The following is a 16,480-nucleotide window of genomic DNA, read 5'->3' on the forward strand; positions in this document are numbered from 1 at the left end:
ATCAAAATCATAAACTCGGAAGCCCGAGTTGTAACAGGGTTGAGTTCTGGGTTCACTTTCACCAGTAAGAACGAGAGGAAGAATTACTCGAGAATAGTTAGAAAGAAGATTTCAAAGGCATGGAAAGTTGTCTCGATTAAGACCTTGGCCCAAGTAGAGCCTAAGGCTATCGAGGAGCTGCCTATTCCTCTCTCCTCTCCCCTCCTTAAGGGGAGTTGTTTCTACCCCCTAGATACTGCTCAAGAGGAGGAGAGGGTGGCTAGGATAGCTCATTCCCTGCCATGTCCGATCGTATACTCGACTAAGAGGACCCCTAAGGAGAAGCATCTCCAAAGGACGAGGACTTTAAGAAATATAATTCATACCTGTGCTACACAGTCTAGGCAAACTGAGGAGTACATGAAACAACTAAAGGGAGTCATCATCCATCACTTCCAAAAGGATGTTTTAAGAGAGGAAGTGCCTGATGCAGAGAATTTAACTCCTCAACCTGTTAGAAAGAATAAGAAGTTTTTTCGACTGTTTGTTACTTCTATGTTAGTCGATGGATACCACATGGTGCCACACCCTCCATCTTCCAAAATGGAGGATATTGTGTTCATTGGGTCTGAGAGAGGCCGCCGTCCTATTGGTAGGCCCCCGACACCCTCCAAAATCCTAAAAGTTGGCCTCAGTGATAGTCAAGCCCAAAGAAGTCCTTGAAACTCAAAGACTGATTGATGTTATGGGTAAGAGGCCCAAGTCCCTTGAGAAGAAGTTTGTGTTAAAAAGGACTAAGTTGGAGATTCTTCCACTGCCCCCTAGAACACCCAAGTTTATTCTCCAACTGAAATGAGTTCCAATTAGTCCTTCCCTAGCACCAGTTGATTCAGTAGATGTTTGTACGGATACTCCAGCTACTGCCATGGATAGTACTCATGTTGTTAGTTTAGTTGATGCTTTTATCACTAACCACATCGTTGTTTTAGATGATTTTCCTCAAAGTCTATGTGTCATTCCCGGGCTCCCTACTCACCGGTCAAAGGACCTTACCTTACCCGATCTAGGAGCTATCACCCTCCAAGCTCCTACCTCGTCTCCTTGGGTAAGTGTCTCTCACCTAGTTGAGGATGCCACCTTTCTGACTACCAGTTCTAGGATAGTCAAGGGAGAGGGGATAGACCTAGACCAAGAGATGGTCGATGAGCCAGCTTCAGAACCTCAATCAGATGACAACCCAAAACTCTAAGCAATTATTTCCAAGTTAGGATTTGATGAGCTCTTTGACATGGTTGATTATAAAGGGTACTTACCTCTTGATCCTGAGTCAATTGGAGAGAGACCGATCGATGAGGTAGTATAAGAGATAATAGATATCCTACATAATAAAGAAAGAATATTAATCTTCGAGTAATTTAGATGCTCTGTTAGGAGAAGATGATGAAATCACTGGGAACATTTGCATGGTTAAGACTAGAGGGTCTAATAAAGAAACTGAGCCAAGCAAATGCCGCTCTAGCAAGGAAGAGGATTCAACTATAATTGACTAAGATTCAGATGAGTCAGTAAGGGCTAGAGAGGAAGAACACATAAAAAACTTGGAGACTTAGCTCGCGAACATGATGTCATAAGTTAGAGAAATGCAAGAGTGATTAGATAAATCACAAGAAGCCTCCCTTAAACTATAATTGTTGGCTTGAGAGATCTCAGAAAGGACTAAGAAGATAGAATCTAATTTTAAAGCCCACGAGTTAGTGCCAATAGTTCTCCCCTGTCCATTAGAGGCACCTCTTATTCAGCGTATAGTTTCCACCATTCCTCTAGTACCACCTCAGAAGGACATTAAATAAATGATTGAGGACTAGGTAAGGGAGGCCTTAGCTTTTTCACAAGGAATCACATCTATTCCAAAGGGTATACCCTACCCCGAAGAATATGATTCAGTTCTTTATCCTAAAGGCTTTGTGTCACCATCTTTTAAGATTTTCATTGGAATTAAAAACCCAAGACAGCACCTGGCCCACTTTCGAGCAAGTTGTTGCAACATGAGAGGGTTAGATGCTCTACTTTTTTGCCAGTTTATTAGTAGTATTTCAGGCACTACTTTTGAATGGTATGTTGATCTGCCCAATGATTCAATGAGAACCTTTAATGAACTAGAAAATTTTCTTTTTAAAGAGATTTTCTAGAGAACAGCAGTGCACTACGATGGGCGATCTCGTCATTGAAAAGCAAAAGCCAGGAGAGCCTTTGGTTGAGTACATCTTGAGGTGGTAAAACCTCTCGATGAAGTGTGAACCCCAGTTTTAAGAGAAACATGCTATGGAAATCCTTCTAAAGAATATCTATGGCCCGATTGCTTTTCTCCTGAAGGGTTTCATGATTAAGACTTTTGAGAAACTTCTAAATAAGGCTAGCAATCTATGGGAAGATTCTCTTAGGATGTCATTCTTAAGGGATCAGTCCAAGTAAAAGAAGGGTCCTAAGTTAGTGAAATCTTTTGAGAAGAAGACCATTGTCTCAACAGTTTATAAGTGAAAGAAACCAGTTATTAGCCAGCCTAGTCTTCCACCACCACCAAAGATTTATAACACAACCATTTCAAATCACTTCTCAGTCTCCTAGAGAATCCTATTTGACCTTTTTAAGGAGTGGTTGGTTAAACCATACCTATTTAAGAGAGAGTAGATAAGAAAGATCTTTAGGAGTCTTCAAAAGAAGCCGAACTTTTAGCTATCTAAAGCTAGAAGGCTAGAGGATGAGAATAGGAAAGATGATCCCAAGTATTATCCTTTTCACTGTATGCTTGGCCACCCACTTGAGGATTGTGTTGTGTTTAAAAACTGGCTAAAAAGGAATCTCAAGCAAGGTAATATCGTTATTTCTAAAGAGTACTTGGTAGTTCCGGAACATGCGTCGATCAAGAACATCTCAAGTAGCCTTCTTAACACTTCTCTTTCCATTGAAGATGGTTGGGACATTGCTTTATCCTGGGCATTTAAAAAGTTCATTAATAAGTCTTTTCATATTTCTCAATAGCTGACTATGACAACCCAGGGTCCGATTTGGGAGGTTGACATGGATGCTTCGCAAAAGGATGTTGAGCCGCTTCCCTCTCTAGTAGTCATAAGAACTACTATAATACATAAAAAAGAAAATAGAGATGATTTTATAAAGATAAAGTGTGTGGATGAGAGATGTATCCAAGTGGCGGTTGGTGGTGTAAAACCCCCCACTTCTGTTAACATTCTTCTGACACTATCTTGATGATTAACCATGACTCTGATATGCAAATTAATGATCTTTCTATTTTAAATCAAAGTTTTGGTGAGGTTAATATGAATGTTGAACAACTTTACCCTCCTAAGTTGACCTTCCAAGGAGATGTCAAATTCAATACCTTATAAAAAAGTGAATTCCCCTAAATTGATTTTCAAGGAAGTCCTATCGTGATATAATTTTTGGATTCTGACTCCCTCTCAGGAAATGACAATCTCATGCCTACGATGTGCATAGACACCACCTTAGTTTGCCCTCCCAAGGATATTGAGCAGGTGCAACTCTGTGGCGGCAATGTCTTACCCCTTAGGCTCCCCCCTTAGGAGAAAGGAAAACAAGCTGTCTTTGAAGATCTAAACCCAAAATCTCCCCAGCAATCCAACTTCCCTTTAATCCCTTCGGGTTTTGAATCTGTCATTCCTAAGGTTGATTATAATGTCTTAGCCCATTTTAGGAAAGTTGCCAGCCAAATTGAGCATCTACGACGCCCTTCTTCTTTCTAAGGAAATGAGGGAATCTTTAATCAAGGCACTTCTCGATCCCAAGATTTTCTTAGCACAATATGCTTCAACTTCAAGAGATGAGGCATTTTACTTCAAAGAAGTCCCTAGGGTAACTTTTTCGGATGAAGATATGCTTTTGGGAACTTCCAACTATAACCGCCTTTCTCTATATTACTATAGATGCGGGCAACTTCAAATTATCAAGAGTCATTGTTGATCAGGGTGCATATATCAATGTAATGAATATAAAGACCCTTGTATACCTTAGAGTTGATATTAGCAAGCTTTCAACTAACAAGTTGGTGCTTTGTGGGTTCAATGAAAAGGGCAAGAGGGGTTTAGGTTTGATTACCCTTCTTTTAGAGATAGGAGAATTAAAAACTGAAGCTAAGTTTCATAGAATTGATTCGGCGACATCCTTTAATGAGCTCTTAGGTAGGCCTTGGATTCATGAATATAGAATGGTTCCATCTATCCTACACAAATGTGTCAAGTATAAATGAGACGACATTTAACATGTGATTAGGGGTGATTTGCAACCATTCTCAATTCAATAAATTGGGATCTACAAGGATGCTACATATTTCATACCAAAAGGGTCCTCATCCTGCACTAAAGTTGATATTAGAATTGAGGAGAAAGTTAGTGGACAAAAGTCTGATCAAGAAAAAGAAAAAGAAGAAGAAAAAGAAAAGGAGGAAGATAAAAGCCAAGGAATGGTAGAATCAAGTAGTGAAGATGACCTCGATACCATTTTCCTTAGGTAAAGAGGTGGGAGGATGGCTTTAAGGACACGTGGTCGAGGTCATGTTTCACTAGAAAGGAGAACAACCCCCATATATATTGATCCAGAATCAAATTCTGATGATGAACCAGAAAGACGGGGTGCTGCAATTCCTTTCGGCTACCAAAATACAAATACTCCTCTGAAATTTAATCTTACTTTAGATCAAGACAGTGATCATGAGGTAGAAGTTTCAAAAGCTAAAAGCAACAAGCCTAAATTGACTATGTACGAAAAGCTTAGTAAAAGGATTCAGTCCTTTTCCCTGACATGTCGTCTAACAGGATTGCATGGTTAGAGGTTAAAGCGGCCCCCAACCTGAATGGTGAAGTGAAGAAAGTCCAAAAAAAAATTTTTGGCTCCTCCTCCTTAAGGGATGAAGGTGATGTAACCCTCGAGGAGGCAGATTTTAATGAGTTAATGGAATTGCCTTTTGGCTACTTTCCTGTTTGTGTGAAGAATTCTTTCTCTAAAGATCTTGGACTGTATCAATGGACTAAGGGTCAGGCCAGATTCTACGAAAGTATTTGGAAAACTAAAATAAATAAAAATCTAATAAGTGAATTTTTCTTTGGTATCATTAGTTCATTTGATAATGATGAATACTATTTAATGATAACTTATCATCTTAAATCTCAAAATCTCCATACGGATGCCATCGGTCCCCTCGACGGGCTTTATTTGGAGACTTTAGATGATCCCAATGAACTTCAAGTTTGGGATGCATCCCCTGAATTCGAGGAGGAAATTAAGTCGACATTCGATGAGTTAAAGAGAAATCAACCTGCGAACCGACAATGACCCTCGCCCCACTTTTATTAGTACCTTACTGAGTGAGGGTGGGTCCTATGATCTAATTCAACTTTTATTCGAGTTTAGGGACTGTTTTTCTTGGGCATACGATGAAAGGCTAGGTCTGTCCACTAATATAGTGATCCATAAACTTAGAATTCAACATGATGCCATTCATGTTAAATAAGCTCCTCGATGCATGTGCTTTGAGATTGAGGACAAGTTATTTCCAAAATCAAGAAGTTGGTCGAAGTCAAATTTATTCAAGAGGAACAATACCCCTCTTAGGTGGCTAGCATTATGCCAGTTTGAAAGAAAAATGGTCAAATTCAGATTTGTGTCAATTATAGGGATCTAAATAAGGCATATCCCAAGGTTGAATTTCCTTTGCCTATACCTGAACTTATGGTGGATATTACCTTTTACCATGTCATTTTCTCCTTTATGAATGGCTCATCCGGTTTTTTTCTTAATGGTTGCAAGCTTTAAGAGAGAGAACGTCCGATTTGAATTCTAAAAAAAGAAAGTTCTTCCTGGTTTTGAAATCGGATTTCACGGGTTTTTCTGTGATCGATGGTGGCTGCGCCGGTGGATCATCGGCATCTTCAGCCGGTTTCCATGATTGTTCCACGGTCATCTGGTTCTCTTCGGTCCAGCGATAGAAAATCTAATGCAATAGTGATTTGGGAAGGAGGTAAGCCGTTGAGCCGTCAAGAAACTGTTGAAGGTAAAGGAAAGAATGTGATAATGGATGAATCGGAAGCACGAGTGGATACGATTGTTGAAGATCTACCTGATTTGATGAATGTTGAGTCTTCGGCTTCTCAAAATTTGGTCTTACGAGTGAGAAATTTTTCCGAGGTTCTTGATGCACAGAAAGTGCGGAATATGGGTGATGGAGCTATTTCTTTGGAAACCCGAAAGGAAGATATTGTGAAGAACATGGGCGAAGTTGCTGAGGCTTGGTCGAAACCAAAGCCAATCAAGATTACATTTGATAGAGACTTGATGCAATTCTCTGAGGACGGTGTGGCTGTAAAATTGAACGCGGAAAGGGAAGCTGATAATGTTAGAGTATTGAAAAACTCGATTGTACTCAAAGTTCTGGGGAATGGAGTTCCTTTCTCAGTTTGCAGTTCGGAGCTAAGAAGACAATGGAGCCAATATGGTAAATTTCATTTGACCTCAATTGGATTGGATTGGATACTCTGTTCGTTCAATTCGTGTGCGGTGGTTGATGAAGTTTTGAATGGGGGCCCATGGTATGTGAATGGATTAATCGTTGGGATGGATAGGTGGACTCCTGCTTTTGATCCAAACTCGTTCAAAGGTATATCGGCACCGGTGTGGATCCGTTTACCTTGCCTACCTTATATTGCTGGGATGAAGACAGCATAGCTAGAATAGCTTCTTGCTTTGGATCTCCTATGTATGTAGATGGAAATACTTTCCGATGGAGTAAACGAGAATTTGCTCGTGTTTGTGTGATAATTGATTTAGAGAAGAAACTTTTGAATGGTACGTGGGTTGAAGGTTCGGCTGGGAGATTTTTCCAAAGGGTGGAATATGAGAAAATTGATCTTATGTGCTACCAATGTGGAAGGGTAGGCCATGATAAGAAGACTTGTCCAGAAAATGTCACAATGGTGATTAAAGATCAATCGTTGAAGAGCATGGGATCAGATAATGGGCAGGACAATTTGGTGAGACATGACAATGGGCATTATGTGGTGAGTACTGAATATGGTCCATGGATTCATGTCCAATTCAAGAATAGAAGAGGTAGAAGAAGCAATGCAGTAAATAAATATGAGCAGGATATTGGAAGGAAGACATAACAGAGAACTTCTGTTGGTCAGACGGATGTTCAGGTTGAAGAAGTCCAGGAGAAAGTTCAGGATGAGTGTAACGATAATAAGGCAGATGAAGTCTCTGGAAAAGATGTTGTAACTGGTATGTTCGATCAATCAACAAACCGGTTTGCTGTTTTGGTTGAGGAGAATGAGGAAGAATTGCTGGGACAGGCTGTTAGTAATGACAAGGTGGTTGACAATGGCTCGAAATTATTGGAACCAATGGTAAATTTTGATATGAAGTATGGTAATGAAGATGTCAAGGTTAAATTAGCCAAAGAAGTGAAGTCATTGGGACCTGTTAATAGTGAGAAGAAGAAGAGGAATGGAAGGTTGAACCCCAATAGTGGGGGAAGATCTTCTATACCTTGTTAATCATGTCTACAATTCTTTTCTGGAATTGTAGGGGAGCGAGGAAGAAAGAGGCTTCCCTATATCTTAAGGAGATGGTTAGAGATGAAAATGTTTTCTTTATTGGGCTTATGGAGACAAAGCTGTCTAGCATTGGTAGAATGGAGGTGGATTGCCTTTTGGGCAATGAGTGGGATTATTTTCACCAACCTGTTGTTGGGACTTCTGGAGGTATTCTGGTTTTATGGAACATTAAGTTGGTGTCATTTGAGGTTTGTGAAGCCTCTTCTCAGGAGATCATTGGTAATCTTTCGATTCCTAGCTTAGGAATGTGGAAGATTGCTACGGTTTATGGAAGCCGTTGCAACAAGGAGAGAAGTGATATTTGGAATCAATTGGAGAGGAGCATGGAGAATTCTAGTCCTTCCATTATTGGGGGAGACTTTAATTGTATTCTAAACAAAGATGAGAAGAGAGGTGGTAAGAGGTTCTTATTTTCTAAGGGACCGAGAGAAATGAAGAGCTTCATGGCAAATTCAGATTTCCATGACATTGGATTTGTTGGGCCAAGATACACATGGTGTAACAACAAAGAAGGTAATTCTCGGATATGGGAAAGGTTAGACAGATGTATTTTGAACTCTTTGGCTATGCAGAATCTTCCTTTGGTAGTGAACAGACATTTGGCGAGGATGGCGTCTGATCACTGTCCTATTGTGATCAAAATGGATGACATAATACAACCTAAGCCGAGAACAATCAAATTTGAAGATACATGGCGATCTTATCCGGCGGCTAAAAGCATAGTTCATCATTCCTGGAAGAAGCATGATGAAGGTAATGAGTATGAAGTCTTACAGAAGAAGCTTAATCGTACTTTAAAATCCTTGTTTTTCTGGAGTAGTAATAAATGCAAGGATTTGAATGCCTTAAAGGATAAACTGAAGAAAGAGATCCTTGAGTTGCAAAACAAAGAAGCTTTGAGTAATAATTGGTCTGATGATGACCTGTTTGAACTTAGAAATAAGGTTCATCAACTTAATATCATGATGAGAAGACTTTCAACTTGGTGGAATCAAAGGGCTAAGGCTAGGTGGCATGAGGATGGCAATACAAATTCTAAGCTTTTTCATAATTTTGCAACAGCCAGAAGAAATGGGAATCGTATTTTCCAAGTCAAAGATGAAGCGAATAAGTTGCAAGTGGATGAGTATCAAATTGAGAAAGTCTTCACCAAATTCTTTGAGAAGAAATGGGAATATAGGGAATGTGAAGTCACGGGTTGGCCATCTATTAAGGAGAATCAGAAGTTGAGTGCCGAAGACATGGAGCTGTTAAATGCTGAGTTTACTGAAAATGAGTTACAGAGTGCGGTGTTCCAGCAAGGGAACAACAAGTCGCCTGGTGCGGATGGCGTTACCTCTTCCTTCTACAAAAGTTATTGGAATATTATATAGAAAACTCTTTGGAATGCAGTTAGGAATTTTTTTAATTCCAGCCATATGAATAAGGAATGGAAGGACACGCTGATTGTCTTAATTCCTAAAATAAAGAACCTGTTGTATCCATCGAATTATAGGCCCATTAGCCTTTGTCAAACCAATTATAAAATTGTGGCTGCTATGATTGTTAATAGATTGAAGAAGGGAATGGCTAGAATGATTTCCGAAGAACAAGATGCCTTTATACATGGTAGATCTATTGCTGAACATTGTCTGCTTGCTCAGGAGATTTTCCATAAGTTTAAAATTTCAAAAAAATAATAAGGGAATGATGGCCGTGAAGCTTGATATGGAATAAGCTTACGATAGCATGGGGTGGACTACTCTTCGTCAAATTTTGAGATGGTATGGTTTTCCTAGTGCTTTCTCTAATTTACTCTTGGAATGTGTTGTGGATGTGAGATTCTCCATCATTATTAACGGGAAGAATTCTGAATGGATCAATGCTCAGAGTGGATTCCGTTAGGGATGTCCACTTTCACCTTATTTGTTCATCATGTGTTTCCAATTGATTACTAACTCGTTGGAGCAAAGAGGAAAGAGCCTTGGCATTCAAGTTTTAAGTGGAGGGCCAAAGATTACGCATTTGTTATATGCAAATGACGCTCTTATTTTCTCTCATGCATCGGTTGAGCTTGCTAAAAGTATGAAGACAATTGTGGAGAAGTTTTGTAAGTGGACTGGGCAGCGGATTAATATTGGCAAATCTCAATTGATGTTTGGTAAGGTAGTCAATTATCAGATGAGGAGGAAGATTGGTAGACTACTTGGGTTTAAGATAGTGAAGGAAATGAGATACTTAGGAGTAAAAATCTCACTTGAAAGAATGAAGATGGCTGATTATCAAGAAGTTCTTAGTAATGCCATGGAAAGACTTAATGCTTGGAACAGGAAATCTTTATCCTTGAGAGGTAAATTGATCCTTGTAGAAAGTTCTTTGCTCTCTATGGCAAATTTTCTTATTACCCAGTCTCTGGTTCCTAAGAGGCTTTTACATGAATTGGAGAAGCTTTGTAGAAGTTTTATTTGGAATAATAAAGATGGCACTAAGGGGATGCATTACATTGCTTGGAATGATATTTGTAAGCCTAGTAGTATGGGAGGTTTGGGCTTACATTCGCCTTTACAGAGAATTGGATCTTTAAGATCCAAAGTGACATGGAATTTTATTCAAAAGCCTGGTTCTTTGCTTCACCGTGTCATGGAAAGTAAATATGGGGATAATGTAATGAATGAAGCTCACAGTAATATCAGCTCAAATGCTTGGAGAATCTTACTGGATGGCGGAAAGAATTTGAAGATGGTGGTTCGATGGAAGGTGGGGAAAGGATATAAAATCAGCATCTTAAATGACACTTGGGTGCTTGATAGGTGCTTGAGTCGTTGGTCTACTTTTGTGGACAACAATTTCCTGGAAGGTATGAGTGTGCAGCATTTAATTCTTGATAATGGTATGTGGAATTATGATCTGTTACAAAGAGCATTTCATTCATACTTAATCTCTATAATCACTCAAATTCCTATTGAGTATAATGTGGAGGATCGGATGGAGCTGTTGAAGATTGGTTCGGGGAAGATAGTGTCTGCTATGGTTTTTGAACAAATGTGGCTCAACAAATGCAATATGGAGGATGTGGAATATTTCAGCTGGGTGAAGAAATTGAAGATGAGCAAGAATATTGAATTGTTTTGGTGGAGACTTGGTAAATCAGCCATACCAACCAATATGTTTCTCATGAATCGTAAAATTTCAGATAATGGTCTTTGTCCTAGAGGTTGCCAAGTTGATGAAACGTATGAACATATTATGGTAAAATGCAATTATCTGATTGAAATAATTCTGAAGTTGAGGGAATGGGGAATTTTTATTCCTAACTTTCATTCGTTGGAGTGTTGCTTGGAGAACTTAAGGAAGATGTCTGTAAAGAATCCTGGGATTGTTCGGCTGTATTGCTCTACGGTATATTATTCTTGGAGAAGTCGAAATGATACTAAACATGGTAAGAATGCTGTGCCGTGTTCTATTATTGCTGCTAATGCTTTATTTTATGCTGTCTCCAAATCCAGTCCATTTCTATCTTGCTGGGGTACTAATCTCCTTTGGGAGTCTCAAAGAACTTGGTACCCTCCACCGAAAGAATGGATCAAGATAAATGTAGATGCATCTTTGACAAGCTCTAATTTGGCTGGCATTGGAGGAATCTTTCGGGATTACAAAGGAAGATTTATTAGTGCTTTTGGAAAGAATGGAATGCATTGGGATATTGGCCATCTTGAATTACAAGCAGTCCTCACGGTTAGAGAGTTTTTGAAGAGCTAGATGTTGGAGTGTAAAGGGCTTATCATAGAAAGTGATAGTATGAATATCATCAAATTCATTCAGAATTCTTTGAAGGATAATAAGGAGAATGTGGGTAAGTGGCCACATAAAGATTTATGTTTTTTTACAAGATTTTAATAAGGTTGTCTTTCTCCATGCTTTTAGAGAATGTAATAAAGTAGCAAATTGTTGTGCTACTATGGCATTGGAGAATAGTTTTTTCTTTGATAGTTCTTCTTTTGATCTTATTCCTTCCTTGATGTTAGGCTTAATCAAGGAAGAATGTGATCCCCTTATTACTTGTACTTAGATTCCTTTTTGCCTTTAATGCTATTTGATGCATTTCTTTCAAAAAAAAAAAAAAGAATGGCTCATCCGGTTATAACCAAATCAAGATGACCGTATAAAAAAAGGAAAACACTGCCTTAAGAACTCTCATAGGAATCTTTTGTTATAAGGTAATGCCCTTTGGCCTTAAAAATGTTGGGGCAACCTACTAGCGGGCCATGACTAATATCTTTGACGACTTAATCCATAATCAAGTTGAGTGTTACATCGATGATCCATTTATTAAGAGTAAATTCAAAGAGGCTCACATATATGACTTAAGGGTTATTTTTGAACGGTTATGCCACTATGATTTAAAAATGAATCCCTTGAAGTGTGTGTTCGGTGTCACTTCAGGGAAATTCTTAGGATTCGTGGTGAGACACCAGGGAATTGAAATTGATCCCGCCAAAATTGAGGCCATCCTAGATATGCCACCTCCTAGGAGCCTTACTCAGTTAAAGTCTCTTTAAGGTAGGTTGTCGTATATAAGGAGGTTTATCTCTAACCTTTCTAGGAGATGTCAACCGTTCTCAGTCCTAGCTAAGAAGGATGCTAATTTCATATGGGATGAGAAGTGTCAGAATTCCTTCAATGACATCAAATAATACCTTTCTAACCCACCTATTTTGGCAGCCCCTGTTTTGGGGAAACCTTTGATCCTCTACACTGCGGCCCTAGACGAGTCCTTAGGTCCTCTATTAGCTCAAGGCAATGATGAAGAAAAAGAAAATTCTCTTTATTACCTTAGCTGAAGACTCTTGCCCACTAAAATTCAATACTTATCAATCAAAAAACATTATCTCGCTTTAGTTTTTACAACCCAAAAACTAACGCATTACATGCTTTCTCATTCAATCAATTTAATCTTTATAGTTAATCCTTTGCAGTATCTTATGACCCGACTTACATTGCAGGATGTCTTGCTCGATAGTCTATGATATTACTTTAATTTGAGATTACTTTCATTCCTCGGTATGCTGTGAAAGGGAATGCCATTGTCGACTTCCTAGAGGCACACCTGCTAACGACGGATTCTTTTTTGAATGATTATTTACACGACGAACAAATCATGAGTTTAAGGAAATATGAAGACAATATCTAGGAATTATATTTTAATGGTGTGACATCCTCTCAATGGGACACAACCCAACAATCCATAATCCTTAGAAATGCCAAAATTGGTCTAATTTTGATAACATCGGAGAATGGTATAATGCACTTTTCCTACCATTTACCGGAGCCTTGCACAAACAACAAAATTGAGTATGAAGCTCTGATAATCGGTTTTGAACTTAAAATTTTGATTGAGATTAAAGTGATTAAGATCTTTGGTGACTCTCAACTATTGATCAACCAGGTTATAGGAACCTATATGGTTTTGAATCCTAATATCCTAAAATTCCACCAATACACCATTCACTTTCTTGAGCAGATTTTTTTCATAAGTTTATATAGGGTTCCCCATGAAAGTAAATTTGCGGTGGATGCCTTAGCAAAGCTTGCAAAGGAATTTGTATGTCCGGAAGAATACTCTATTCCTATAGAAATTTAGGGTCATAAATCCTTCTCCCATATAGATTTGGAGCACATCATGAAGCAACATCTTCAGATACTTTTTGCCTCTTCAACAACTGATGAAGAAGGCAACTAAAGACAACCATTAATCGACTACCTTCAAGAAGGAAAACTTCCTCAAGATAAATCTCTCACTATCCAAGTCAAGAAACTTGCCCTATCATATGCACTAGTCAATAATTTGTTATACCATTGATTGTTCGATCAGATGTGACTGTGTTGTTTAGATAAATGAGAAGCCATAAAGATCATTAACGAAGTCCATTCTGGACTATGCGGTGCTCATCAATTGGGTCCAAAAATGAAGTTGAGAATCAAAAGACTTGGATACTACTGGCCAACATTGATTGACGATTACATGTATATTACAAAACATTATTATCTATGCCAAGTTCATGGTGTGGTTTTACAAAACGTTATATTTCAAGCAAACATAATTTGGATGTGTTGACTAGTATGCATTGCATTATAAACATATTTAAATAAGTTTAAATTTTAATTGCATCAGTATTTAACATTCTCACCCATCATAAGTCAAAGGGGCCACTTATGAAAATCTCTAGATGTCGGTACCTACTCTCCAAAACTTTAATAAAAATGTCGCTACCACTTTATCATAAAAATGACCAGATTCAAGTATTTAAAATCAACTAGGTGGCTAGCTGGCTCCCCAATCCAGGCCAGGGTAAGTTCATATTCTATATTATATTAGTTAGGTTTAGACTACTGTGATCTAGTATCCAAATTTTGATTTAGGATTTGGGGCAGATCTTGGATTATAAGACCCCAATTTACGAGAATATAATCCTAAATTTCTAATAAAATGCTCAACTTTAACTAAATTTTCTTTCAATCCAAAATATAAATCCCAACACTTAGATTAGGTTGGGACACTTTTGGATGGTTCCAGAATCTCAAAGTGTCTCCTACGCTTCTTCCCTTGAATTCATTAATAAGTGTTCAATTTTGATCCATTCTCTTTTAAAATTCTAAAATTTGCCTCCTTTTGTATCACTCTTAGAAAATCTATTAACAAAATTTCACCACTATTTTAATTGAGAGTTTCTGTAGGAGTCTCTATCTTCCTACGATGTAATTAACTACAAGGGCTTACACTCATAGGATATTTAGAACCACACACACATGATTTTCAAAAATTAATTTTTAAACCTCACTTGATATTTCTTTTGGGAAATTAAATTTAAAATGATTATTATCATCACAATCTTACGATTGCTAAAAGATGATATTCTCTTTATTCAAAGGGATTCATCATATGTTAATATCAATTTATATATGATGCTAAAAATCATCTCCTCTTGTTTATCGTGGTCTAATTTTAGATTGAGCCCTATCTTGATCCTCTCGAGGTCATATATGGTTCTTCCTTAAATCAGGCTACGATAGCCTAGAGAAAATTTATAATTCTAAATCTAAACCCATTAGGAGATTTTATCTCAGCTTTTTGAGGCAGTATATCATCTTTAAATAGCCTATTCAATTTCAAAATTTAAATCTAAACTTAATTCTAAATTTTCCAAAAGAAATTTTCAAACTTAATTCCAAGCCCATTAGTACTCTTTGGAAAAATTTAGTAACTGATAATTGTTATCGTCATACCCAAATAATTGTCAAGTAGTGGTATGTTCTTCCATAGGGGAGATATATCATTTGTTCATAAGGTTTTTGGCATGAGGTCAATGATAATCTACTTAGAATATCATATCTAGAAATTAGATCAAACTCCATTTTGACCTTTCAAGGTCATATGTGATTCTATCTCAGATCTGGTTATGATATTCACAGCAGGATTTATAATTTTGTATTCAAACCCCATTTTTGAAATTTTATCTCCACTTCTCCAAGTGTTATAACTTTTCTAATGATAACATCCTTTCTGAGGCGAATGAGGATGCTTGTTTTAGGTATTTTGCTACCAAGATCACCCACTCAAGACTTCTCATTCAGGGTGATCTTCATTTTTTTGTTATGACCTTATTTGTGTTGACTTAGTTCTCTTTCATTCTTACTCTTATTTATGCCTACCACAAAGAAACTTTTCAATACTTATTGGCTAACATGAGATTTAACGAGGACCACTCTAGGATTAGTTCTTATGTTCAGAAACAGGAGTGGAAATTACCAAGGAAGACTTAGGCTACTTTCTTCGTTTAATAATCTAAGGCATATGAGCCCACACTTTGAATTCTAGGGCCAATTTTGATTGGATTGAAATTAATAAAATTCTTAGAGGTGTATCCCGAGTGTGTCATTTATCTAAGGTTTACACTTTACCTCAAAATGTCTGGGTCATCCAGCATGTTTTATGAACTTCTATTATCCCTAAAGCTAGTGATCAAATAAATATGACTCCACTCTTTTCCACAGTCACCTATCTGATTATGACTGAAAAAGCCTTTAATGAAGCCAAACTCATCATGGACTACATTTATAATCTTTCTGAAATTGGGCTTCCACATCACAAGAGAAAGAAAAACGTGACTTTAGGATATTTAGTTGCCTATATTCTAGAGAAAAAGTACAACCTGTTCCATCATGATCCTCCCACATAACTTCATATCTACTTCACTAATGCCTGTTTTCAGGTACTTTTTGGGAGAGATCAGAGTTCAGATAGTGATGGTTTTAAGGAATAAAGGGGAGCTCCTTCCCCAGTACATACATTTGGACCTAACCAAAACTACTACAAGGAAATGGTCCAACAATTCGATCGATTGGAGACTCATTTTGATCAACATTTTGATAAAATTAAGACTTACCTTAACTAAAAGAATGCTCGTTACAATGAAGATATGAGGTGGATTCATGGACAATTTGACTTAGTGAATATAAATGTAGTTATAATTAGTAGTTATTTTCCAATGTTCAATCCACCACCTCCTCCAGACGAGGGTCCCTCAGATTTTTAGATGTACTTCTATCATGCTGTTGCTTATGAGTGTTTGTATTTGATGTTGTGATGTTGCTTCGTGAGTTTAGTATTTTTATATTTAATTATGATGTTTTGTGATATGAGATGTTATGATGAGATGATATGTTTTTAGAATATGGTTGTATGTGATCTTGATATTAATGGAATATTGAACTTGCATTGAATTGTATTTCTTAAAATATTTATGTTTTTAACAAGAAAAACATTTTGAAATTGATCGTCGAAATGGGTTATAAATTACTTTGATCTACAAATTAAT

The 16,480-nt window shown here is 37.6% G+C and overlaps 1 protein-coding gene across 1 annotated transcript; it reads left to right on the forward strand.

Moving 5' to 3' along the window:
• Positions 1-5,910: 5,910 nt before the first annotated feature.
• Positions 5,911-8,998, forward strand: LOC110110827. Its single transcript, XM_020842463.2, has 4 exons — positions 5,911-6,667; positions 6,775-7,067; positions 7,197-7,522; positions 7,597-8,998. The coding sequence occupies exons 1-4, from the start codon at positions 5,911-5,913 to the stop codon at positions 8,996-8,998; spliced, it is 2,778 nt and encodes a 925-aa protein (XP_020698122.2).
• The last annotated feature ends 7,482 nt before the right edge of the window (positions 8,999-16,480 follow it).

Source organism: Dendrobium catenatum, unplaced genomic scaffold (genome assembly GCF_001605985.2).
Source record: "Dendrobium catenatum unplaced genomic scaffold, ASM160598v2 fragScaff_scaffold_858, whole genome shotgun sequence".
In the NCBI taxonomy this organism is placed as follows: Eukaryota; Viridiplantae; Streptophyta; class Magnoliopsida; order Asparagales; family Orchidaceae; genus Dendrobium; species Dendrobium catenatum.